The sequence below is a fragment of the Bos grunniens genome, chromosome 21 (assembly GCF_055505025.1).
Source record: "Bos grunniens cultivar Pamir isolate PY7600 chromosome 21, Bosgru_T2T1.0, whole genome shotgun sequence".
NCBI classification, from domain to species: domain Eukaryota; kingdom Metazoa; phylum Chordata; class Mammalia; order Artiodactyla; family Bovidae; genus Bos; species Bos grunniens.
Window position 1 is genome coordinate 63,995,852 of NC_141185.1, and position 26,942 is coordinate 64,022,793.

Sequence of the window (26,942 nt, forward strand, 5' to 3'; positions counted from 1 at the left end):
GACAACAGAGGATGAGATGGTTAGATGGCATCGTGACTCAATGGATATGTGTTTGAGCAAGCTCTGAGAGTTGGTGATAGACAGGAAAGCCTGGCGTGCTGCAGTCCACGGCATTGTGAATAGTTGGACATGACAGAGTGAACTGAACTGATATTTCTATTGGCATTTTCTTAATTGCTTTTGGTTTGTTTTTGTCATTCTTTTCCTTCTCTTGTGTTTCCAGCCTATAGAAGTCCCTTTAACATTTGCTGTAAAGCTGGTTCGGTGGTGCTAAATGCTCTTAACTTTGTCTTGTCTGTAAAGTTTCTGATTTCTCCAACAATTTTGAATGATATCCTTGTTGGGTAGAGTATCCTTGGCGTAGATTTCTCCCTTTCAGTACTTTAAATATATCCTGCCATTCCCTTCTGGCCTGTAGAGTTTCTGCTGAAGGATCAGCTGTTAATTGTATGTGGCTTCTTTTGTATGTTACTTGTTGCTTTCCCTTGCTGCTTTTAACATTCTTTCTTTGTGTTTAATCTGTTACTTTGATTAGTATGTGTCTTTGTGTGTTTCTCCTTGGGTTTATCCTTTGTGGGGCTCTCTGCACTTCTTGGACCTGACTATTTCCTTTCCCATGTTAGGGAAATTTTCAACTATAATCTCCTCAAAAAATTTCTCAGATCCTTTCTTTTACTTTTCTTCTCTGGAACCCCTATAATTTGAATTTAATATCATCATATATTTAATATCATCCCAGAGGTCTCTGGGACTATCCTCAATTCTTTTTCCTTTATTCTGCTCTTCAGCAGTTAGTTTTCACTGTTCTCTCTTCCATGTCATGTATCTATCTTCTGTCTCAGTTATTCTGCTACTGATTCCTTCCAGGGTATTTTTAATTTCAGTAATTGTATTGTTTGTCTCTGTTTATTCTTTACTTCTTCTAGCTCCTTGTTAAGTGTGTTAACTGACTCTTGCACTCTGTTCTATTTTTGAGGTTTTAGGTAATCTTTACTACCATTACTCTGAATTCTTTTTCAAGTAGTTTGCCTATTTCTTCCTCGATTATTTGGTCTTGTGAGTTTTTACCTTGTTTCTTCATTTGCCTAATATTTCTCTGTTTTTTTACTCCAACTTACTGTGTCTGAGGTCCCCTTTCTCCAGGCTATATAGTTGTAGTTCTTCCTTTTGGTCTGTGCCCTCGGTGAGTGAGGTTGGTCCCGTGGTTTGTTTAGGCTTCATGTTGGGAGGGACTTGTGCCTACATTCTGGTCGGAGGAGGTGAGTTTTTTCCCTCTGGTGGGCAGGGCTGTGTGAGGTGGTATGTTTAGGGGTGTCTGTGGAAAGTCTGTCTGCAGATGATTAGGTTTGTGTGTATCTTGCTTGTTGTTTGGGTCAAGCATCCTATACTGAGTGCTGCTGAAAGTTTGGTGATGCTGGGTCTTGGGTACAGCTGGAGTCTTTGTAGGAGTTATCACTAATTAATACTCCCTGGGATCAGAACTTTTCTGGCAATTTAGTGCCCTGAACTCAGCACTCCCACCCCAGAGGCTCAGGCCCCATCACTGGCTGGGGAAGCAAGATCCCACTAACTGCTTGTTATGGCATTAAAGCTGATTAAAACAAACACAGTAAAACAAAAAACAAAATAAAATTTTTTTAATTTCTAGAAACAAATGACAATGAAAACACAATGACTCAAAACCTAAGGGATGCAACAAAAACAGTTCTAAGAGGGAAATTTATAGCAATACAATCCTATCTCAAGACACAAGAAAAACCATAAAATACACAACCTAACTTTACCCTAAAACAACAGGAAAAAGAACCAAAAAACCCCCAAAGCTAGTATGAGGATAGAAATCATAAAGATCAGAACAGAAATTAACAGAAAAGAAATGAAGGAGACAAAAGTAAAGATTAATAAAACTTAAAGCTGGTTGTTTAAGATAAATAAAGTTACAGTTAGCCAAACTCATCAAGAAAAAAAGGGAGAAGACTCAAATCAACAAAATTAGAAATGAAAAAGGAGAGGTTACAACAGATAATGCAGAAATACAAAGAATCCTAAGAGACCATTATGAGCAACTATATGCCAATAAAAAGACAACCTGGAAGAAATGGACAGATTCTTAGAAAACTTCAACCTTCCAAGACTGAACCAGGAAGAAATAGAAATTATGAACAAGTCAATCATAAGCACTGAAATTGAATTTGTGATCAAAAATCTCCAAAAAACAGAAGCCTTGGAGCAGACAGTTTCAAGGTGAATTCTATCAAATGTTTAGAGACAAGCTAATGCCTATCCTTCTCAAACTCTTCCCAAAAAATGAAGGGGAAGGAACAGTTTCAAACTTATTCTATGAGGTCACCATCACCCTGATACCAAAACCAGATAAAGACATCACAAAAAAAGAAAATTACAGGTCAATATCACTGATGAATATAGATGGAAAAATCCTCAATAAAATTCTAGCAAACAGAATCCGACAACACATTGGAAGAACCATACATCATGATCAAGTTGGGTTTGTCCAAGAGATGCAAGAATTCTTCAATATCTGCAAATCAATCAATGTGATACACCATATTAACATATTTAAATGTAAGAGTCATATGATAATCACAATAGATACAGAAAAAGCTTTTGACAAAATTCAGCACCCATGTATGATAAAAATTCTTCAGAATGGGCATAGATAAATACAATATAATAAAGGCCATATTTAATACACTCATAACAAACATTATTCTCAATGGTGAAAAACTGAAAGTATTTCCTCTAAGGTCAGGAAAAAGACAAAATTGCCCACTCTCATCACTATAATTCAACATAGTTTTGGAAGTCCTAGTCATGGCAATCAGAGAAGGAAAAGAAATAAAAGGAATCCAGACTGTAAAAGAAGAAGTAAAACTCTCACCGTTTGCAGATAATATGATGCTATACAAAGAAAACCCTAAGGATACTATCAGAAAATTATTGGAGATAATCAGTGAATTGCCATGGATAGAACCTCCACAGCAATGTTGAATAAAAATAGCAAGAAGCAATATTCTTTTTTTGTTCCTAGTCCTATGAGGAAAGGATCCTCTGGAAAAGAGAACTGCTATCCACTCCAATATCCTTGCCTGGAGAATTCCATGGACAAATGGGCATGGTGGGCTACAGTTCATGGGACAGCAAGGACTTGGACACGACTGGGTGACTAAGCAGACACACAGGCAATCAGTGAATTTAGTAAAGTAACAGGATACAAAATCAATACACAGAAACCACTTGCATTCTGATACATTAACAATGAAAACTCAGAAAGAAAATTAAGGAATCAATCCCATATACCACTGCAACAAAAAGAAAAAAAAAATCTATGAATAAAATTACCTAGGGAGATAAAAGTGCTGTACACAGAAAACTAAAAGACACTGATGAAAGAAATCAAAGCTGACACAAACAGATGGAGAGATATACCATGTTCTTGGACTGGAAGAAACAATATTGTGAAAATGACCATACTACTCAAAGCAAACTACATATTCTAAGCAATCCCTATCAAATTACCAATGGCATTTTTCACAGCACTAGAACAAAAAGAAAATTCACAATTTTTATGAAAACACAAAAGACCCCCAATATGCAAACAATCTTGAGAAAAAAGAACAGAGTTGGAAAAATCAACCTTCCTGATTTTATACTATACTACAAAGCTACAGTCAACAAGACAGTCTGGTACTGGTACAAAAACAGAAATATAGACCAATGGAACAAGATAGAAAGGCCAGAGATAAACCCGTGCACCTGTGGGCACCTCATCTTTGACAGAGGAGGCAAGATACACAATGAAGAAAAGACAGTCTTCAATAAGTGGTGCTACGAAAACAGGACAGCTGTGTGTAAAAGAATGCAATTAGAACACTTTCTAATACCATACACACAGATAAACTAAAAAAGGACTAAAAACCTAAATGGAAGACCAGAGACCATCAAAATCTTAGAGGAAAACATATGTAGGACACTATTTGACATAAATCACAGCAAGATCCTGTGACCCGCCATCCAGGGTACAGATAAAATAATAAAAACAAAATAACAAGTGGGACCTAATTAAACTTAAAAGTTTTACATAGCAAAGGAAACTATCAGTTCAGTTCAGTCGCTCAGTCATGCCTGACTCTTTGACCCCAAGCCAGGCTTCCCTGTTCATCACCAACTCCCGAAGTTTACTCAAACTCATGTCCATTGAGTTGGTGATGCCATTCAACCTCTGTTGTCCCCTTCTCCTCCCACCTTCAATCTTTCCCAGCATCAGGGTTTTTTCCAGTGAGTCAATTCTTCACCTCAGATGGGCAAAGTATTGGAGTCTCAGCTTCAGCATTAGTCCTTTCAATGAGTATTCAGGACTGATTTTCTGTAGGATAGACTAGTTGGATCTCCTTGCAGTCCAAGGGACTCTCAAGAATCTTCTCCAGCACCACAGTTCAAAAACATCAATTCTTTGACACTCAGCCTTCTTTATGGGCCAACTCTCACAACCATACATGACTATTGGAAAAACCATAGCTTTGACTAGATGGACCTTTGACAGCAAAGTAATATCTCTGCTTTTTAATATGCTGTCTAGGTTGGTCATAGCTTTTCTTCCAAGTAGCAAGCTTCTGTTAATTTCATGACTGCAGTCACCATCTGCAGTGATTTTGGAGCCCAAGAAAAGAAAGTCTGTCACTGTTTCCATTGTTTCCTCATCTATTTATCATGAAGTGATGGGACTGGATGCTATGATCTTTGTTTTTTGAATGCTGAGTTTTAAGCCAACTTTTTCATTCTCCTCTTTAACTTTCATGAAGAGGCTCTTTAGTTCCTATTCCCTTTCAGCCATAAGGGTGGTATCATTTGCACATCTGAGGTTATTGATACTTCTCATTGCAATCTTGATTCCAGTTTGTGCTTCATCCAACCTGGCACTTTGTATGATGTACTCTGTATATAAGTTAAATAAGCAAAGTGAGTGAAGCTGTCCGACTCTGCAACCCCATGGAATACAGTCCATGGAATTCTCCAGGCCAGAATACTGGAGTGGGCAGCCTTTTCCTTCTCCAGGGGATCTTCCCAACACAGGGATCAAACCCAGGTCTCCCACACTGCAGGCAGATTCTTTATCAGTTGAGCCACAGAAAAGCCCAAGAATACTGGAGTGGGTAGCCTATCCCTTCTCCAGCAGATCTTCTTGACTCAGGAATCAAGCCAGGGTCTTCTGCATTGCAGATGGATTCTTTACCAACTGAGCTATCAGGGAAGTCCAAACTGAAAGTCACTCAATTGTGTCTGACTCTTTGTGACCCATTAGACTGTACAGTCCATGGAATTTGGAATTCTAAGCAAAAGGTGACAATATACAGCCTTGACATACTCTTTTCCCAATTTGGAACCAGTCCATTGTTTCATGTCCAGATCTATCTCCTGCTTCTTGACCTGCATACAGATTTCTCAGAAGGCAGGTACGGTGGTCTGGTATTCCCATTACCTTCTTCCAACAACACAAGGTACAAGTCTATACATGGACACCACCAGTTGGTCAATACCAAAATCAGATTGATTCTATTATTTGCAGCTGAAGATGGATAAGCTCTATACAGTCAGAAAATATAAGACCAGGAGCTGACTGTGGCTCAGATTATGAAGGAACTGACTGTGGCTCAGATTATGAACTCCTTATTGCAAAAATTCAGACTTAAATTGAAGAAAGTAGGGAAAATCACTAGACCATTCAGGTACGACCTAAATCAAATCCCTTATGATTATTCAGTGGAAGTAACAAATAGATTCAAGGGATTACATGTGATCAATAGAGTGCCTAAAGAACTATGGACAGAGGTTTGTAACATTGTACAGGAGGTGGTGATCAAAACCATCCCTAAGAAGTAGAAATGCAAAAGGGCAAGATGGTTGTCTGAGGAGGCCTTACAAATAGCTGCGAAGAGGAGAGAAGTGAAAAGCAAAGGAAAAAAGGAAAGATATACCCATCTGAATACAGAGTTCCGAAGAATAGCAAGGAGAGATGAGAAAGCCTTCCTAGGTGATCAATGCAAAGAAATAGAGGAAAACAATAGAATGGGAAAAACTAGAGATCTCATCAAGAAAATTAGAGATACCAAGGGAATATTTCATGCAAAGATGGACACAATAAAGGATAAAAATGGTATGGACCTAACAGAAGCAGAAGATATTAAGAAGTGGCAAGAATACACAGAACTATAAAAAAAAGTCTTCATGACCCGGATAACCATGATGGTGTGATCACTTACCCAGAGCCAGACATCCTGGAGTCAAGTGGACCTAAGGAAACACCACCACGAACAAAGCTAGTGGAGGTGATGAAATTCCAGCTTAGCTAATTCAAATCCTAAAAGATATGCTGTGAAAAGTGCTGCACTCAATAGGCCAGCAGATTTGGAAAACTCAGCAATGGCCACAGGACTGGGAAAGATCAGTTTTCATTCTAATCCCAAATAAAGGCAATGCCAAAGAATGTTCGAACTACCACACAATTGTACTCATCTCACACACTAGCAAAGTAATGCTCAAAATTCTCCAATCTAGGCTTCAACAGTACATGAACCAAGAACTTCCAGATGTGCAAGCTGAATTTAGAAAAGGCAGAGGAACCAGAGATCAAATTGCCAACATCTGCTGGATTATAGAAAAATCAAGAGAATTTCAGAAAAACATCTACTTCTGCTTCATCGACTACGCCAAAGCCTTTGCCTGTGTGTATCACAATAAACTGTGGAAAATTTTTAAAGGAAACTATAAACAAGGTGCAAAGACAACCCTCAGAATAGTGGAAAATAATAGCAAATGAAATAACTGACAAAGGATTAATTTACAAAATACACAAGCAGCTCATGCAACTCAATACCAGAAATATAAACAGCCCAATCAAAAAGCGGGCCAAAGACCTAAACAGACATTTCTCCAAAGAATACATACAAATGACTAATAAACACATGAAAAGATGCTCAACGTCACTCGTTATTAGAGAAATGCAAATCCAAACTACAATGAGATGTAACCTCACACCAGTCAGAATGGCCATCATCAAAAAGTCTACAAACAATAAATGCTGGGAGGGTGTGGAGAAAATCTTCTTGCACTGCTGGTGGGAATATAAACTGATACAGCCACTATGGAGAGCAGTATGGAGAGTCCTTAAAAATCTAGGAATTAAACTCATATGACCCAACAATCCCACTACTGGGCATATACCCTGAGAAAATCATAACTGAAAAAGACACATGTACCCCAGTGCTCACTGTAGCAGTATTTACAATAGGTAGGACATGAAAGCAACCTAGATGCCCATTGACAGATGAATGGATAAAGAAGTTTTGGTACATATGCAAAATGGAATATTACCCAGCTATCAAAAGGAACACATTTGAGTCAGTTCTAGCGAATTGGATGAACCTTGAGCCTATGATTCAGAATGAAATGAGTCCGAAAGAGAAAACCAAATGTCGTATATTAATGCATATACCTGGACTCTAGAAAGATCGTACTGATGAACCTATTTGCAGGGCAGCAATGAAGATGCAGACATACAGAACGGAACTGTAGACACAGTAGGCAAAGGAGAGAGTGGGATGAATTGAAAGAGTACCATGGAAACATATGTATTACCATATGAAAAATAGACAGCCAGGCAGAATTTTCTATATGATAAAGTCAGCTCAAACTAGTGCTCTTTGACAACTTAGAGTGGTGGGATGGATTGGGAGGTGGGAGAGAGGTTCAAGAGGGAGTGGACATATTTATACCTAGGGCTGCTTCATATTGTTGTATGCCAAAAACCCACACATTATTGTAAAGCAATTATCCTCCAATTAAAAGTAGATAAATTGAAAAAAAAAGATGCGTCTGGTCAGCCAGGCTGTGGAGAGACATGGCTGATCATGCCTGGACCACAGAGAGGCCTGGGGGTGGGGGAGGAGGAGAGCAAAGGATCAGCACAGCCTTCAGAGATCTCCCACGCCCACAGCCCTGCACTTCCCGGCACCCTCTTCTCACCTAGGAGCCCTCAGCATCAGGATGGTGGCAGGCAAGCAGATATTGGAGGATGAAGCAACTCAACAGAGGAAAGTCCACACCCCACAAAGGCAAGTCTGAAACATGCCCCATAGGGACCACAGTGAGGCAGCAGCTGCTTCTGTTAGAGAAGAAGCCTGCTTTCCCAGATTCTCCTGCCTCAAGAGTTGTCTTCAGTTCTCCTTGAGTGTGTCTTCCCCCAAGCTGGAGGTGAGTGGGACCCTTAGGTATCTTCCCTTCCCTCCCACAGTAACCTAACAGGGTGGGAGGGTCTACCTGGCACAATTATTTAAAACTGTGTCCACTTGTCTGCTCAGCCAAGCTCCTGGCCAATGTGGAGCCACTTGATGTGGCCTCACCCCTGCAGGAGTCAGGACTGCCTTAGAATCGGGGTCAGGGAAGCCTCCTCACCTGTGTCAGTAGGAACCCTGCAATGTGCACAAACGACATGTCGGCGTCTCAGGCTTCAGTCTTTACTAAAAGCTCAGGCGTGCAGAGGGCACTGTCATCCTTGGCCGTCAGCACCATCCTTCCTTGGTTAAGCACCCTCTTGGCAGACCCCCAGTACACACACGCATGGTGGACGTGCCTGGGTCTCCCCTGTGTCTCCCCGAAGGGCCAGAGCCCCCTTGCCCCCACGCAGGTCAGGGTAGAGAGAGGCAGTCACGTGATTGAGGGCAGGCTGACACGGTGGCTGAGGGGGCCATTCCCCACAGCCCGGCCACCGACCTCTGCGCAGGCCTCACCCTGCGGGGCCCCCTCAGGTGCTAGCTGTGTTCCGAGCTGGTCCTCTAGCCTGGGTCAGTCCCACTTCTGACAGACGCCCTTCTGTTTGTCTCCACAGTCAGAAATCCTGCCTGGGGAGCTGAGCTAACGCAGACTGAGCAGTGTAGAGGGAGGTACTATTCATAGAACCCCGAACTCCACTCAGTACCTCAGAGATTCTTCAAATGAATCATTCAAATTTAACTTCAAAGTTTAAACTATTTTAAAATTACTGTTAAAAAACAGGGATTTAAACATGTATAATAGTAGGTTACCTTTGGAGGCACACCTCTGGAGGACTTGAAGGAAGCATGAAGGAACCTTCTGGGGGCTGAGAACATTCCATATCTTATTACGAGTATTGCTCTGAGAGTACAGGGATATGATTACACAACAATGCACTTAATGCCACTGAACTACCCACTAAAAAATGGTTAGGATGGTAAATTTCATGTTATATATATATTTTACCACAATTTAAAAAAATAGATTAAGACTGAACTCAAAACACTCCTTTAAAATTATTTCAATAAATAAGATAGAAAACAAGTATAGGCATCAATGTTTTAAATCCATCAAGATTTGTACTCTTTACTTCCTGTAAGTTATATCCTAAATAAAACAACAAGGAAAAAAAAAAAAAAAAAAAAACAACACTACTACATACCAAATATAAAATGTTGATAAACACCAAGCTTCCCCAGTTTCTCAAGGTACCAGACTATTTCATTTTCTAAAGGACTCAGGACAGCCCCTCCTACTACAGCTGGATTCTGAGATTTGAGGCAGCTGCTCAAAATCTCCTGGCATTGGCAACCGCATATCTATGTGATTCAGATTATTTTTCCACTCTGTGGGATGCTGGAATGACAAAATCATAGTGACAGATTATGGATAAGTAGTAGCCAGGATTAGGGAAAGACAGGGAAGGAAAGGGTGATTCAGGGCCAGCCTAAGGGAACTGCTTGGAAGGGACGAACCAGTTTTGCTCTTGATTGTTGAAGTGGATGGACGAATTTACACATGATAAAATGTCATGGAACAACAGGTAAAAACAAACCCTAAAATGAATGAATGCAAAAATCAGTGAAACCTGAACAAGACTGTAGTCTAGTTCACTGCATCCTGCCAATCAGTTTCCTGGTTTTGGAAATCCACTAGTTGTGCAAGATGTCACTACAAGAAGCCGAATGATTGATAAGAGACTTTTCCGTACTATTTTGACAGCTTAAAGAACTTCTATAATCATTTCAAAATATGAAGGTAAAAAAGTATAGAAGTAAACTGGATGAGACTGCTGTAAGACTTCCATAAGCCCCGTGTTCAAATTATTATTTTCATCAAATGCACCCATTATTCTTACTGGCTAACTTGATACAAGTAAATTGTGACATATTAGGATAAATGTATACTAACAAACACCATGTGGGTTTTGTGACTGTTTTTAAAGAAACTGACAGTATGTGGTTAAGTGTCAATGAGTAATATTATGGATTGCACTGTGTCCTCCCAAAAACTGTAAGTTGAAGCCACAACCCTCAGCGTGGAGATATTTGGGGACGGGGACTTTGAAGAGGTAATTAAGCTTAAATAAGGTCATCAGAGTGGGGCTGTGATCGAATATAAGTGGTGTCCTTATAAAAAGAGGAGTTTGGGGCACAGGTATACACAGAAAGAAGGCAGGTGAGGACATGAGCAGGAGACGGCCATCTGCAAGCCAAGCAGGGAGGCTCCAGGAGAGATCGAGCCTGTGGATGTTCTGGTTCTGAACGTCCAGCCTCCAAAACTGTGAGGCAATAACTGTCTGTGTTTAAGCCCCCCAGTCGTGATATTTTGTTATAACTGCCTAGCAGATGAATATAGGTCACACGGGGATGTGGTTTAGATGAGGTAAGGACACATGAGAGAGCCAGCTGCGGTGCAGATATGAAAGTGATATATTCAAAAAAAATTAAAGCTGGCTCTAAATTGCATGAAAGAAAACCATTTCATCAGATGCACACCACTCAAAAATATTGGTGTCCATTCATTTGCATTCAATTTTATTCTTTCATTCAGTTAACAGTGGTGATCCAGCCTCTCTAGCCCTGCTAAAGGACACAACACATGGGTTAAAGCTGTCAGAGCTGACCTGTGAACACTGGGACAGAGCAGACAGTCCTCCAGGTAGCTTATGCTTTGGCAGTCCTGGCAGGGGACTGCCAGAGGTGGACATACCCCAGTCCTCAGTCCTCTACAGTGTGAATCAGACTCAGACGGGCATCAGCTAACCCTCTGTTGAAGCCTACTTTACGCTGCATTTGTCTAGTAATTCCATTATGGAGACAGCTCCCAAATAACAAAGCATGATTGGTTAGTTGGTTTTTAACACTTAGTTCTCAGACTTTAGAGGATTGATAAAGTATAGTATAAAAAAATCATTTTTAAATTCTGAAATGCGACATAAATGCTAGCTACCATTCTACAAGATTTGGAAAGACCTTGTCCAAAGTGACCATTTTATGGATTATGGAGATTTACTAAGGGCTTCCCTTGTGGCTCAGCCGGTAAAGAATCGGCCTGCAATGTGGGAGACCTGGGTTCGATTCCTGGGTTTGGAAGATCCCCTGAAAAAGGAAATGGCAACCCACTCCAGTATTCTTGCCTGGAAAATCCCATGGACAGAGGAGCCTGGCAGGCTATAATTCATGCGGTCGCAAAGAGTAGGACACGACTGAGTGACTTCACTTCACTGAAGGTCACCCAGCTCATATGTGGCAGAGCCAGAGCAAAGGCTCGGGATTACCTGCTGCCAGGACTCAACGGGAAGCATAGGTTTGTAACATCTGCTGCTGCTGCTGCTGCTAAGTCGCATCAGTCGTGTCCGACTCGGTGTGACCCCATAGACAGCAGCCCACCAGGTTCCCCTGTCCCTGGGATTCTCCAGGTAAGAACGAGGGAGTGGGTTGCCACTTCCTTCTCCAATGCATGAAAGTGAAAAGTGAAAGTGAAGTTGCTCACTCGTGTCCGACTCTTCGCAACCCCATGGACTGCAGCCCACCAGGCTCCTCCATCCATGGGATTTTCCAGGCAAGAGTACTTGAGTGGGGTGCCATTGCCTTCTCTGTGTAATATCTGAATTTCACAATAATAGATATAGTCAATTCTATACCATTTTCCTTCACTTTTCCTATAATTTCAGTTCCAAACTGTGCTTCTGATGGTGCAATATTTCAACCTCCTAGTGAACAGAAGTTTGTGCTACAGCAGACAAAACTGGCAACCTCTTGGTATTTCCCCTAAACCAAGTACTCTATTCCTGCACCCAAAGACCGGTTCCAATTTGAAATCTATGAGGGGTCTAGAGCAAGCCAGACATAACTGGGGACAGGAGAGAAAGAAAACAGCAGTGTAGGGGAACGTGGGGAAGGTGGTACAGGCCGAAGGGCGGAGGCGAGGGAAACTGTGTTTTCCTGTGTTATGTGTCAGCATCGCTACCGTTCGACCAGAAAGCGATGGGCCTGGGGCCAAGGCTGGGGGAACACACCAGTCCCACAACCCCGCAGTCACATCTCATCTCTGAGGACACTTGGTGAAGCTTCTGTCTCATGACAATCGTGTAATTCAGTGAGGTCCCCCTCCTTACTGGTGACCAACAGGCTCAGCCAAGTGCAACCCAACTAGTCACCTCGGGGCAGCCTGGAGGCTCCTCCCCTGGACTGTACTTTTCATTTCTTCCTTATTAACCCTGTCTAGATGACTTCTGCCATAAGAAATTGCAAAACTTTTTAGGAAAGAAGAAAAGTAAAATAAAATCAAAGACCAAATTTACCAAAAAAAGAGGTAACAGAAAAGGCACAGCTTCTCTAAGGATGGCGCTTTCAGACTGGAAGGCTTATCAAGTGTCCACATTATCAGAGAGTATGGAGTTATTATTTTAACTCTAAACTTACCAACGGTGTCACAAGGCTCATCTTTGTGTACGCAGAAATCTGTCCTAAAAAAATTTTTAAAAAGACATAGTAAGGTGTGTGCAGTACCTCCAAGAATGGGAGAAGAAAACATGTCAATTAATTTTGATTACTTGTCTTGCCGATAACAAAGTTAATACTTTATTTGCCATGAATTATAATGAAAAATAATAACTAGCAGTGTTTTGGTTTTTTTTTTTGCCAAGATTAGCCACATTTCCAGCTGATAGGCCCAGTAAACCCCACATAAGACCCTCTTTTCATAACTAAACTATTCCACACATAACACTTAGTTGCTGGAACGACTCCATCCAGTGATGGAAGTTGCAGAAGATACTTACCAAATCATCTATCAGAGACAATTATTTGTCACTATCATCACACTACAGTGACTTCCGAAGTTACTCTGCTTGCACAGGAATTAGTTTTATATGCTTGAATGACCATATATCACTTACATGAGAACACAACAAAAAAGTCATTTCTAAAAGTTATATTTTGGGACTTCCCCGGTGGTTCAGATGGTAAAGAATATGCCTGCAATGCAGGAGAACCAGGTTCAATCCCTGGGTTAGGAAGATCCATAGAGAAGGGAATGGCAACCCACTCCAGTAACCTTGCCTGGAGAATCCCACAGACAGAGGAGCCTGGCGGGCTATAGTTCATGGGGTTGCAATGAGTTGGACATGACTGAGCAGCTAACACACTGGGGGTCCAGTGGCTAAGACTCCACACTCCCCATGCAGGGCACTGGGGTTCAATCCCTGGTCAGGGAACTAAGATCCCACATGCTATGTGGCACAAACAAACAAACAAAAAGTTATGTTCTTTAGAGCTCCCTAGGATCTCCCAGGTGCGTGGCTGTGGACAAATGAAAAGCAAAGATGCTCGAAATCTGGTGTAGCCCTGGTTCTGCAGGCACCAGGGGCTCCGTCTGGACCCTTCTTTCTGCCCATAAATGCCCACAGGTGGAAGCTAACCAGAGCACTGTCTGAGGCGGTATCTTGCCCAAGACTTGGCGAGAACAGAAGTGCCTGGCCCCACGCTCATCCACCCACAGGGACCTGTGGGAGCTGGGAGAAATCACCCCTTCATCCACTCCAGTGAAGCTTCAGGCTGAAACGCGTTGTAAGGCACCTCTTCTCATTCAACTTTAAAAAAAATTCTCTGGGAAGACAAACAGGGCCAGCCTGACGACGTGGGCACTAAGCAATGCTGAGAACGCAAGCGGCAGTCCTGCGCGGGCCGTGCGCCGCCTTCCCTTTCGGACAGCCCACCCTACTTCCGCATCCAATGTCCCCAGTTCCTCTCCCACCGTCTATCAAAAAAATCTATTCTCATGGAAGGGATCTCCCACTCACACTGGGGACAATGGCAAGAAGGCAGTGTAATGCCATCAGCTTTCCTTTTCTCTCCCTCCAACCCACAGCACGTTCTGTTCTATTTGTCTCCATGATGTAACCTGGGCTTCCCAGGTGCTGCAGTGGTGAAGAAGCCACCTGTCAATGCAGGAGATTCAAGAGACACAGCTTCAGTCCCTGCGTTGGGAAGATCCCCTGGAGGAAGAAATGGCAACCCGCTCCGGTATTCTTGCCAGGAGAATACCATGGACAGAGGAGTCTGGAGGGCTATAGTCCATGGGGTCACAGTCAGACACAACTGAATGACTGAGCATAGAATGGAACAATGTAACCCATGCCTAACACCTCTCAGCAATACGTGGCTGCCCACACGGATGGAGCAAAACCTGCGTGTTCCCAGCACCAGCTCTGCTTCAGGCTGGCTATTCTACCTACCCACTAGACCGCAGAGTCCAGATCTGTAGGCATGAAGATTCCACGTGGGGTTCTGAGGTACGGAATACCCTGGTCGAGGCCACTGCCTCAGGCCTGCCAGGCACCCCAGACATCCTGCGAGCCCAGAGGAAGCGGCAGCCGGTAGGGTGTGGCAGCTTGGAGGGGCGGCCCTGAAGCTGGGCAAAGACAGCGGGAGGGAACTGGGCAGTGCCTTCGGTAACCCACCTGAGTGCTGCTGACTGCACTTCCAATCTTTCACAATAAACATGTATTTTGGTAATCAATTTTAAAACAGTTTTTAACAAAGGATAAAAGGAAGCCTTGAAGACCCCCATGCTTTTTACAACCCCCTCCAAAACTACACACACACACACACACACACACACCAGACTGGCCTGAGACCTCGCTCCAGGGTTTCCCAGAGCAAGCAACTGAAAGTGTCATCGCATTGCCTCACTTGGGCAAGGGGAGAAAGGCTGTGTGGGCATTAGTCTCATAGGAGAGAACTAAACAGGCTGACGGGGCTGCTGAGGGAACCGGCCGCACCTCCTCCTGTCTGGCTCTCTGGCCAGCTTGGGGGAAGACGCTTAAAGGGCACGGTGTGCCCTCTCATCCCGGCTTCCCTGTAGGGAAACGGGTGGTCCCAAGCGATGGACCCTGCAGCATCCCCCGCTGCTTCTCCCAAGGAGGTGGGTTCACAGGGGGCCAAGTTCAATTAGAGGCCTGCTTTGAAAGGGTCACCAAAACCTAAATCTTTTCTCCCCTTCCTGTTCAAGGTCCTTTCTCAGAAAAGGAAAGTAAAGCCATCCGCCTGCAGGGGCAGCTTCATCTCTAGGTTCTCTGGCTCCTACATGCCAGACCCACAAATACGGGCTGCAGGAGTCAACAGAGAAATGGAAAAGAAAAAATAAAAAAGGGAGGGTCGCAGTGCAGCTCTCCAGCCTTTACATCTGCTCACATTCACATTCCACTGTTTCTACCTCAAGAAAAGCCTACATGGATCTACAGGCCAGAGTGGACTCCACGGATGTGTGAGCTGTACCATCACACAGGCCCCTCACCCAGAAGCCTCCCATCCCCCAACCTGCTTTAACGCTCTGCTCAATGTCTTGAAATTCTTAACAATTTTTTAACATGGGATCCCATGCTTTCATTCTGCACTAGGCACAAGTTACATAGCTAATTCTGTATATCACCTATTGCCTGGCATACAATTAGGGTTTAATAAATACTGACTCCTTTACTAAATGACTGGCATACATTTCCAGGCCACTTTCAACGTGCCTTATCAGCTCGCTGGTGGCCTCATCTCTCCCCAGTGTTTAAAAATGTAACGCCACAGGTACCCACCAATCTGTCCCATAAGCAAGACCAAAGGCTGAGAGAAGACCATCCCTGGGGCTGGGTAGGGACTGGGTGGAGTCACATGGGAAGAAAAAGTGGAGGGACAGCTGGACACGTCCCATTGGTCACACTCTCGACTGGCCATGCGTGTCCCTACAGCTATTTTCCAGGAGCATAGACCTGGGTCTCGGGGGTAAAACTCCTGGCTTTCTGGAGGAGATGTGGAGCCAAAGGTGAGGCCACGACAGGTGTGAAGCTCCCTGAGGCCCAGTCTGTGCATGTTCGCCTGGTCCCCAGGCTCAATCTACTGAGAGGTCCCTGCTGGCCCCACAGGGCTGCAGCTGCTGGAGATACAGTGCCCACCACTCCTGTCTAAGCAGCTTCTGCTTGACATGTCATGCTCCCTTCTCAGCGACTGGCCGTCTGTACAGCTGGTGGGCGCCCAGGAGGATACGCTGTCGGGCTCAGCCACAGCCCAGATGGAAAACAAAAGGCAAAGAAACCACACCAGCCAGCCCCAGGACTGGAGGATGCTGGCCCCTGAATACGGCCCCTGAATACACACGGCCTCCAGTTAGACCCTCGGTGCAGATTACTCCAGGGGGAAGGGCCGCTGGTCCACAGCGGCAGCTGCCTCGCACCCGACTTCCCTGTGAAGATGTCAGCCCATCAGTATTCCAGCCCAGGGAACCACAGCTCACAGCCTCTGATTTCTAAATGGTGCGTCTCAGTCCCATGGGCTTCCAGCCCTGGTTCTGTGGCCGCCGCCCTGTCCTTGTAGGAGGGCTTCAGTGTAACGTCTCTGAGGACCCAGGAGACGGACAGCACCATTGGTTTAGTCCAGTGGCCCCACGGAAGTGAGAGGGACCAAGATTGCTCGAAAAGGAGATAGGCAACGCCGGCAGGGCCGAGGCCTCTGTGTCTCTGCCTGCCGCTGAAGACACCTTGCCTTCCCAGGCCACCAGACATCTTCCTCTCCGGCACCCACAACCCGTCTACAATCAGGACCACCCCCTCCAATGTGCTTAGTTAGAAAAGAACATTTTAAAAGATTTTTACTGTCGTAAAATAAGTTCTACAACAGTAAAACTTACCATCTTACCCATTTTTAAGTATACAGTTCTGCAGTGTCTGAACTGCAGGTATATTCACATTGTCCTGCAACATCTCCATAACTCTTGGAAGAGTGAAATTCTATATGCATTAAACACCTCCCTATTCCATTCTCCCCGCAGCTCCTGGCCACTAACCATTTCTGTCTAAATGAATTTAACTTTTCTAGGTGTGTCATACGAGTGGGATCACAAAGGATTTGTCCTCTTATGACTGGCTTATTTCACTCAGCAAAATATCCTCCAGGTTCATGGTAACCAGTGTTAGAATTTCCTTCCTTCTTAAGGCGGAATAATATTCCATTTGTTGGAATACAAACAGCAACAAACACCAGACCCCACGTTTTGTTTACCCATTTCTCCATTGATGGACACTTGGGCTGCTCCCACATTACTTACCATTAGCAATGTTGCTATGAATAGAGGTGTTTGAATACTTCTTTAAAACTCTGCTTTCAGTGCTTCCAACGCTTTTAGAAGTGGACTTCTTGGACCATATGGTAGCTCTAGTTTTAATTTTTTGAGGAACTGCCATAGTGTTTTTCACAATGGCTGCACCATTTTACATTCCCACCAACAGGACACAAGGGTTCCAATGCTTCTACATCCTCGCCAACACTTGTTCTGTGGTCTGGTGTTTTGTTTTAATAATAGGCATCCTAATGTGTATGAGGTGTAAAGAAGAACATTTTTATGCAAAATATTTCCGGTATGGTAAATAAGCTGTTGGGACACAGGAAAAAGAGAAAGGAGAAAGCTGAATGGGAAGCATTCTAAGGCTGAGGGTGCATGCAGTCTCTCTCGTGGTGTTTTGTAAAAAGGCTAATCCAGTAGCTTTGTCAACACTAACTTTGGTAACATCTATTGCCTCTGATAAAAAGGCTATTTGTTCCCAAACCTAAAACGCTTGCAAGTATTTTCTCCCCCAGACAAGAAAGGAAATAGCAGGAAGGTGAATAACCAATATAGAGGAAATCCCCCGGGGTTATTCTCAACAAAACACCAGAATTTATACATTTCATATAGTATTTATAGAAACCACTTTCAAAGTAATAAACCTGGAAGTTTAGCTGCATATTCTAAAGGCGATATTACATAGAGCTCCTTTCTAGGAAAAGTTTGTACTACTCATTGAATTATCATTTGGAAAATCAATCACATTAATTTATAGTCACATATAGACAAGGTTCCCAAGGAACCATGCCTGCTCCCCAAATCAAACCCACTCTCAAAGGCTGCAGCCATATGCTCAGTACAATCTTCAGTGCTTTACTGAGTGCCCCAGAGGCTCCAAAAACCATTTGAAAGAGCATGGAAGCCTCTGATTAGTTAGTGTGGGGGCCAGAGCTGCTGAAGAGATGGCATCCAGGGGTTCCCATCACTGACAGGGGTGGGCAAATGTAGCTTAAAGCAAGTACAAGGTCAGGCTCACCCCTTATCTTTGGTGCCTAGTAGACCACCAGCCACATGAAGGCAATTGGAATTACTGAATAGACTTCCCAAATGTCCCATTATACATTTAATCACATCCTGTAGAAGCAGCAAGTGTTCTCATAAGGGATCAGTGTGCTGCAGATCACATTTTAACCCTTTAGGGTTCACAACCGATGAATCATCTACAAGTGTGATTAGGTATCTCTTTGGTGTCTGGTGGTGGCAATGTGCATGTTCTAGGTTTTTTGCGGAGAAGGCTACTGAGCTATCATACCTGGTACCTGGTGCCTGAGGCTGAGATCACATAACACATCTGGCTACCTTCAGGACATCATCAAGCCAGGGGCTTGTACATGGCCCAAGAGATGCAAACCGAGAGCCTTTCTGGGCTCAAACCCAACATCTTAAACCAGATTTAACTCCTCTTAGAGGAGTACGCTGTCTTCATGCTAAAGATACGGTAAACTGTTCCCTTTCTCTGAACTCAAAGAAAAAAGAAAGCATACAATTTTGAAAGTAGTTTCTTAAAAAACAAAATCTTAAAACCAAGGTTGATACATTCATTCAAAAAGTAAAACATTGTATTTTAATCTAATGGGTTAAATTATCATGAATCATTTCCACATATTTTCTAAAAGGGGATTTTGGTGTGAACTCATAATACATTTTATTTATATTACTGAGGTAAAACAATCAAGGAAAATCAGTTTTTCTAAGAGAGATTTGAGACAGGAAAAAATTAAATAGCCACATCTATACCTACAGTGAGTTGAATTGTGTCCCCAAAAAGACATGTTTAATTCCTAACCCCCAGTCCCAGGGAATGTGATTTTATTCGGAAAGAGAGTCACTGCAGCTGTAATCAAGTTAAGATGAGGCCACACTGCATTAGGCTGGGCCCCAGTCCAGTGACTGGTGTCCTTACAGAAGAGGGAAACGTGGACACAGGGAGAACACCACGGGACGATGGGGGAGAGACTGGAGAGATGCACCCACAAAACTGGGGATGCCCAGGACTGCAGCCGCCTCCGCAAGTTAGGGAGGAGGAGGGATCCTGCCTCCTGGCTTCAGAGAGAGCAAGGCCCTGCCCACACCTTGACTTCAGACTCCTGGCCTCCAGAACTGTGAGAAAATACATTTCTGGTTTTTTGAAGCCACACATTTTGTGGTAGTTGGTTACTGTCGCCCTAGAAAACTAAAATAACGTTGCTGCCATCTACACAGAGAGATGCCATTGATTACTACTGTCCAGCAGGGTCCCTGGCTTCCCTCTCAACCAGGAAGAGTACATCCAGCTCTGCAGACGTGAAGCTCAGCTCCTGGCTTCAAATGGAGCCTCTCTGTGAATCCCATGGGCCTCTGTGCCTGCTGCTGTGTCCTGAGAGTGCCCATAGATGGGGCTGTGCACAGCACACACATTCACCTACGTGGACTTCTTGAAGCTGCCTTGCGCTGGGCTCAGTTGCTTTAGTCGTGTCCTACTCTTTATGACCCCGTGGACTGCAGCCCGCCAGACTCCTCTGTCCATGGGATTCTCCAGGCAAGAATTACTGGAGTGGGTTGCCATGCCCTCCTCCAGAGGATCTTCCTGACCCAAGGATCGAATCCACGTCTCCTACATCTCCTACACTGCAGGTCGATTCTTAACCGCTGAGCCACTGGGAGCATGGACTTCCCTGAACAGGAAAACTGGGGGCATCCACTCCCTCCAGTTAGGAAGCAGCCTCATACACAGGTGAGCTCTTTCCAGTGAGCTTTATATTTGGTGTTGGGAAGAGGTAGTAGACAAATTTTCTTGAGTTTTAAGAGTCTTGGGTAACTAGAATTCAGTAGTTTTATATTCATAACAGCAATAACAATAATAATAGCTAATACTTTTGTCCTTACTTTGGGGCACTATGAAAGTGCTTCCCATGGTCATTTAATCCTCACATCTCAGAGGCAGAGCTATCATTTATCCCCATCTTACAGATGAGGAATTCAAGGTTCAGACAAGTGCCCAAAGGCCTGATTTCCAAGCCTGAATTTCTCTCCAATGGGAAATGCCTTCCCTCTCAAGTCTGCAGCCCCAGGCCGAGTCCAGCTTTACCTGGTCACGAAAACAGCAGCATCCACGGGGGGCGTGTCGTCCTTGCCTCCTGGAACCTGGTTGTTGCCGAGGTACCGTGCACCTCCGTACTCTTCATTCTGCCAGTGACAGAAGCTCTCCAGGGACCGCTCACCATGATGCCCAATGGACAACTTGGCCTAAAAGAAATTGGGGGGCGGTTACAGAAGCAACTTCCCAGGGAAGCCAGAGTTTATGCTCAGACCACAGTGCGGGTATTAAGGAAGAGACAGGGGCTGCAGGGGCATTATTCAATGTCACCTGCCCACAGCGCTGGTAGGCAGATGTAGAGACCCAGAGAGAGGCTACCAGGGCCTTACCTAGAAGTTAGGATGAAGACTATCTTATTAAAGATAAGCTTTCTTCTTTTTAGCAAACTGAAGAGCATACCCAATGTTCTCATGTGCACTGCTTAACTCTTTAGGTAACACTTTCATAAGGAAACGCACTCAAGACCAGAAAACGATGCTACAGTGCACCAAATTCAGCCTGAAGCTTGGGTATAGCTCCAAAAGGCTAGCCATGATCGCAAACATCAACTCTGCACCCGGGAGACACGGGGGAATGAAGGGGGGGGACAAAGGTCCACTGCTCAGGGCTCCCCGAGAGGCTGCGGTTACGTGCACGCCAGCAGCAGTGCCCGTCCGCCTCCCACCAGGCATCCCTGGTCGCTGGCCTGGGGCACACTGCTGCCATCTGACAGCCAGGGACAGAGGGCAAGACAAAACACACGGGCCCTCCTCAGCACTCTGCAGCCACTAAGAAGCCTAAGGACCAGATTCGTCTCCTGTAACTGTGCTGACGGACACTTACAGGGCGTTGTCGTAGCAGGACAAGCTTGGTAACCTGAATGTTGACTTTAATTCCAAGGCTCTGGTGCTGAAACATATTGTATACCTGTCAAGAGAGAAGAAAAGAAATGTAGAGAGATACCAAAAAAAAAAAAAAATAGCAGTATCCTAAAACAAACAAAGATATTAGGTAAAAACTAAGGATATCTGAACAAACTATGGACGTCAGTCAATAATAATCAACAACACTACCCCATTAGTTATAATAAACATATCATATTAATGTAAGATGTCAAAAACAGGAAATTGTGAATGGGAATTCAATGTACTGTCAATTTTTTAATAAATCTAAAACATAAAATATAAATGAATGAAATATAAATATATTCATTTATAAATTAATGAAATATAAATTATATTCATTAAATGTTAATTACTTAAAAATATTTTTTAAAAACTGTGTTCTTCTAGTACAAAAAAATCTAAATATATGATTTGCAATCATATATATATATATATATGAAATTCAAATTTCAATGTTCATAGATATTTACTGGAACAAAAAATACATACACGTAAGATTTATAACCCAGATTTTATTTAAAAGGCCTTCTGAGACAAAAAAAATTCCCATAAATATAAATTCCTCAAAAGAAACTTGCATAACAGGAAACTCTGGAATCACATACATGTGAGGGCATACAAGCTTACATGCAAAGACCAATTGGAAATAGGCTGGTTGAAAAAAAAATACATAGGATGGGTGAATTTGAAAAAAAAAAGAAATGGTTTCAGCTGATTCTGGGGTTTCCTGCAGGAGGGTGAAGAGGATCTTCATGATGGTAGAGGCAAAGTCCGTGCCTGTGGCCCTCTGCCACGTGCCAATCTGCATCATCCCTAACCCTCCTCACAACCCATCACAGGTGGTGTCTGCACCAACCTCGACTGAATGAAATCAAGCCACTCGCTCCGGACTCACAGTCAGTCAACTATGACCACAATCCAAATCTAGCCTTGTCCAGCCATAAAGGCCACATTCCTATTTTACCTTAAGTCCTCATTCTAACCAAAGTTCGTCATGAGATACAGTAACAGAAAAGCATAAACAAAAACAAAACTTGTCGCTCAGTCGTGTCCGACTCTTTGCGACCCCATGGACTGTAGCCTATCAGGTTCCTCCGTCCATGGGATTTTCCAGGCAAGAGTGCTGGAGTGGATTGCCATTTCCTTCTCCAGGGGATCTTCCCAACCCCGGAATCGAACCCGGGTCTCCCGCATTGCAGGCAGACACTTTACCATCTGAGCCACCAGGGAAGCCCATAACAGAAAAGCATATGCCCCCTTAATTCTGCACCTCTTGTTGGTAGAACTTAGTTGCAGGGGTCTCAACATCAAGAAATCACAGAATTCAAGGGGAAGAAGGATAGGAAAAGTCAAGTAAGACAGAAGAATGAAAGTTGATGTAGACAGAGAAAAAAAAAAAAAAAAAACATCGGATTTGAGGACCCCCAGATCATGACATCCTCCTGAGTTCCTTCTCAGGAGAGAGTGGGATGCAGGGAGGCAGAGTGGAGTAGGTGATAAAGGTAGCAGTATAAGATAAGAAGGAAAAGCTAAGAACCTTTTAAATATTCCCTTTTCCTTTTAAATTAGGAAAATACTTTGGTTTCATTATGTCCTTTTCCCAATGTTATTAATATATAATTGCCTTAGGTTCAGGTATACAACATGATGTTGATGCTGGGAAAGATTGAAGGCAGGAGGAGAAGGGAACATGAGGATGAGATGGTTGGATGGCGTCACCGACTCAATGGACATGAATTTGTGCAAACTCTGGGAGACGGTGAAGGACAGGGAAGCCTGATGTGCTGCAGTCCATGGGGTCACAAAGAGTCAGATGTGACTGAGCAACTGAATAACAATATAACATTATGATTATATATCCTATATACCACAGTATATATAATATAGTAAATATATACATATCTCAAAATGATTACCACAGTAAGTTTAGTTAACATGCCTCAACCCACACAGTTACAACTGTTTTTCTTGTGAAAGAACTTTTAAGACCTACTCTCTTAGCAACTCTCTGAACTTCCCTGGTGGCTCAGATGGTAATGAATCTGTCTACAATGTGGGAGACCCAGGTTTGATCCCTGGTACAGAAAGATCCCCTGCAGAAGGGAATGGCAACCAACGTAAGTATTCTTGCCTGGAGAATTCCATGGACAGAGGAGCCTGGCAGGCTACAGTCCGTAGGGTCACAAAGAGTCAGACACAACTGAGAGACTTTCACTCTTCGCAGCTTTCAAACATATGATACTATAGTCCTGTTAACTATAGTCACCATGTTGTACATTACATCCCCAGGACTTATTTATCTTATAACTAAAAGCTTGCACCTTTGACCACCTCCACCCATATCCCTACTCTCAGCCTCTGGGAACCACCAATCTGTTCTCTGTATCTATAAGTTCAGTTTTTTTTTTAGATTTCACTTATAAATGAGATCATACTGTATCTGTTTCTAAGTTACTTCACTTGATTTTGGATTTGTTACTTTTTTTCTGACAGACGTAATCTAGAGGGAGAATTTTTCAGCAGGGGCATTAAAACTTTCTCTCCAGTACATCAGCAGCAACATAAAGCAATGGCTACAGCCGACAGCACGGCCACAGTTAATCCAGGCCCTGTGAAGCTGGGCACACCACTGGGCATAGAAGCAGCAGAAACCAGGCATGCAGTGTTTGAGCATCTGTGCGACAAAGGAATTAGCTGTGTCAGTGCTTGGACTTTTCTCTTTGAAAGCTATTATTAAAGCAAAACAATCTTTGTGTAATTTAATATTCTTTCCCACAAGGAAAAAGACAACATATTCAGTTCTTCTGTTCTCACTCCCTCCTTCCAAAACTTTTTCTTTCCTTAAGAACAAAATTGCAGTCATTTTTTAAATTCTGGATCATCTGTAGGCCAATTCTGAAGTCATGCCTTAGCTACCTATCCCCAAACCTGGGTGAAGAAAGGAAAAGCACATAACTTTTTCCTTGTTTTGATATTCTGAGAACCACCCAATGGCTATAAATCAAATTTTTCCAGAAATATTCAGCCTTAGGATTGGGCCCAAACTAGAAAACCTCAATTCAAAACATGAAAACTGGGAAGAATAAAAACTTTAAATTATGAGGGAGAAAATTCAAGTCACAGAGGGTTTCAAAGCGCAATCGAAACATTGCCTTTAACAGTAACACCAGCCAAATACATTAAAGAATACTGCAGGTTTAAAGGAACAACACAGGAAACCGGTTCTCAGGGTGTTCTGACACACCCCCTGAAAGCAGCATGAAGAATGGAGCCTGAACGGAATGATGCAGGTTTTAGCAAGGACAGAACCATGGGGACAAACTCCCTCCTCAGAATTGCTGGGTTCTTCCTCTCCACCTGAGGACACTTCGGCACATTCTGTATAAGGCTCAGGTGCCATCCTTGGAACAAATACACAAAAAAATACATGAGCTGGAGCAGGAGAAAAGCTTCATGCTCCAGGAGCTGGGATGGAGGGCAAGATGGGGACCTGCTTAATGAGCACTGAGTTTCAGTCTTGCCAGATAACAAAGTTCTCAGGTTTGGTTTTTCAACAATGTGAATACATGTAACCATCCGGAATTGCACACTTAATGACTAAAATGGTCAATTCTGCTATGTGCATTTACCAAATTAAAACTTTTTCATTAGCTAACTTAATAAGCCTCATGCTCTCAAGATGTTCTCTAGGAAGCCTGCAGGAAGCTACCGGCTTTGATGTGTAACCGGGAGGCTCACGTTCAGGAGAGCGCGTATGGAAACCTGATCGCGGCTGAAGCGTCTTGTCCCGGGGGCAGAGCACACTCCCGCAAAGCATGGCAGACACGCGCTCTCCCGCCGGGGCCAGGGCCAAGCCAGGCTGGCCAGCTGAAAACCCGACAGCACCCCAGAACACAAAGCACCAGGCCTCAGAGATGTGTAGCAAAGGCTGCCTGTCTTCCTCGCCTGTGTGGAAATGCACGCTCGGGAGAGCCGTGGAGGTGGCCTCATGGTCTTTAGGGAGACACCTGGCTGGAGAGGAAGCAGCGCAGCGATGTCTGGAGTCTGTCCCGCTCTGGCTGGCTGCGTCCTGGCACGCTCAGAGCCCCGGCTGTGTCCACCGCATCGGCACCCGGGCGCCTAGCCGGGACCCTGCAGCCAGCAGTGCAGCGACCTGGGGACACCGTCAGGGAGGGGCAGACAGGGACAGGTGACGGAGCACGTGGAAGGAACTGGTCCAAAGGCTGGGTAGGGGTGCTGTTCGCAACTCCAGGCCTGTGGGGTGGGCGGGGAGGGTGCTCACAAGAGCACCACCTACCAGCATGACTCAGGGCCTCCCTAGGGACACAGCGGAACCAGAGGTGACACGCTTACATCGCCGGCTGCACCCACCCAGGCCCCACCCTGGAGGGGGCTATATTCTCTAGCAGTCCCTCTGACCAGGGTCCCTGAAGCAGCAGCAACACCCCCTGGGCACAATTTGGAAATGCATTCTGGAGCCCACCCCAGACCCAATGAATCAGACAGCCAGGGGGGAGACAAGCCGTCTACATCCACCAAGCCCCCCAGGATCCCTAGGCTGTGGGAACCAGTGAGCCTTTGAACACGCCGCTGGTCTCTGCTCACCAGAGAGAGGCTTGTTGTATGTTTCACATGGTAATTGAGTCAAATTGATGTCATTTTTCCTCCAAACAGAACTCGCCTGGAATGTCTCAGGTTTTCGTTCCACTCTGTGGTTGTTAAGGAAGCTAAAAACAACCAAAGCTCTGTCAAGTGGCCCCATTTTCCAGCTTGGCTGCCCAGACCCAGAGCTTCGAGTGTCAGCACCACCTGTTTCCGTCTGCAATTTGTTCTTTAAAATATTCCTGCTCCAGTGTCACCACCACCCCCAAGCAAAGGAAAATCAAGTCATGCATATAAAAAAGGCACTACCGCACATTTGGAAAATCAGCCAGATTTTCAAATCACTCAGAGCACAGGCTGCAGCTTGCTGACAGCTCAGAGATCCAGGTCTGGGCGAAGTGTCTCTCACACATAACCACACAGGTAAGCATACTTGCAATGTGAAGAGGACTGCTGGAACACACAACCCAGCGGGACCCTATCTCCCTCTCAGCCAGGAGGGAGGGATCTTTTAACTGACCCGTGCAGCAGCCTTCCAGCTCACTTACAGCAAAGCTGAGCGCCAGGGCACCACGCCCCGCCCTCCCGTCACCCACGGAAGCACCTCTCCCTCTGCCTCCCAGATGCCAGGATGACCCTACTGGCCAGCTCCTTATGTCAGGACAATGCCTTCCCTTCTAAATAGAGGGTCAATCATCACAGAGGTGTCCTTAACTGCCCTGGTCACTTGCTACCACCTGGATCTTTGTGTAGCATTTTTTAAAATTTGCACACAAATCTCATGGAACTGTCTGCTGGGTGCTCTTGGTTGGCACCACCACATGAGGTCTATGAGGATGGGAAGTGTCGTGGTCCCTGCTTGATCCCTAGAGAAGTCCCCAGTGCACATTAGGTACCCA

At 44.3% G+C, this 26,942-nt stretch overlaps 1 protein-coding gene across 6 annotated transcripts in view; it reads right to left on the bottom strand.

Moving 5' to 3' along the window:
- Window positions 1–26,942, bottom strand: part of ADAMTS17 (ADAM metallopeptidase with thrombospondin type 1 motif 17) — a 406,696-nt gene that overhangs the window by 294,819 nt on the left and 84,935 nt on the right. For all 6 annotated transcript variants that reach the window (XM_086364865.1, XM_086364868.1, XM_086364864.1 and 3 more), the window contains exons 5-7: window positions 21,380–21,463; window positions 20,549–20,706; window positions 12,756–12,799 (exon numbers count right to left, since the gene is read on the bottom strand). In XM_086364865.1, coding sequence (XP_086220991.1) covers window positions 12,756–12,799; window positions 20,549–20,706; window positions 21,380–21,463 — 286 coding nt within the window. The remainder of the gene's footprint in view (window positions 1–12,755; window positions 12,800–20,548; window positions 20,707–21,379; window positions 21,464–26,942) is intronic.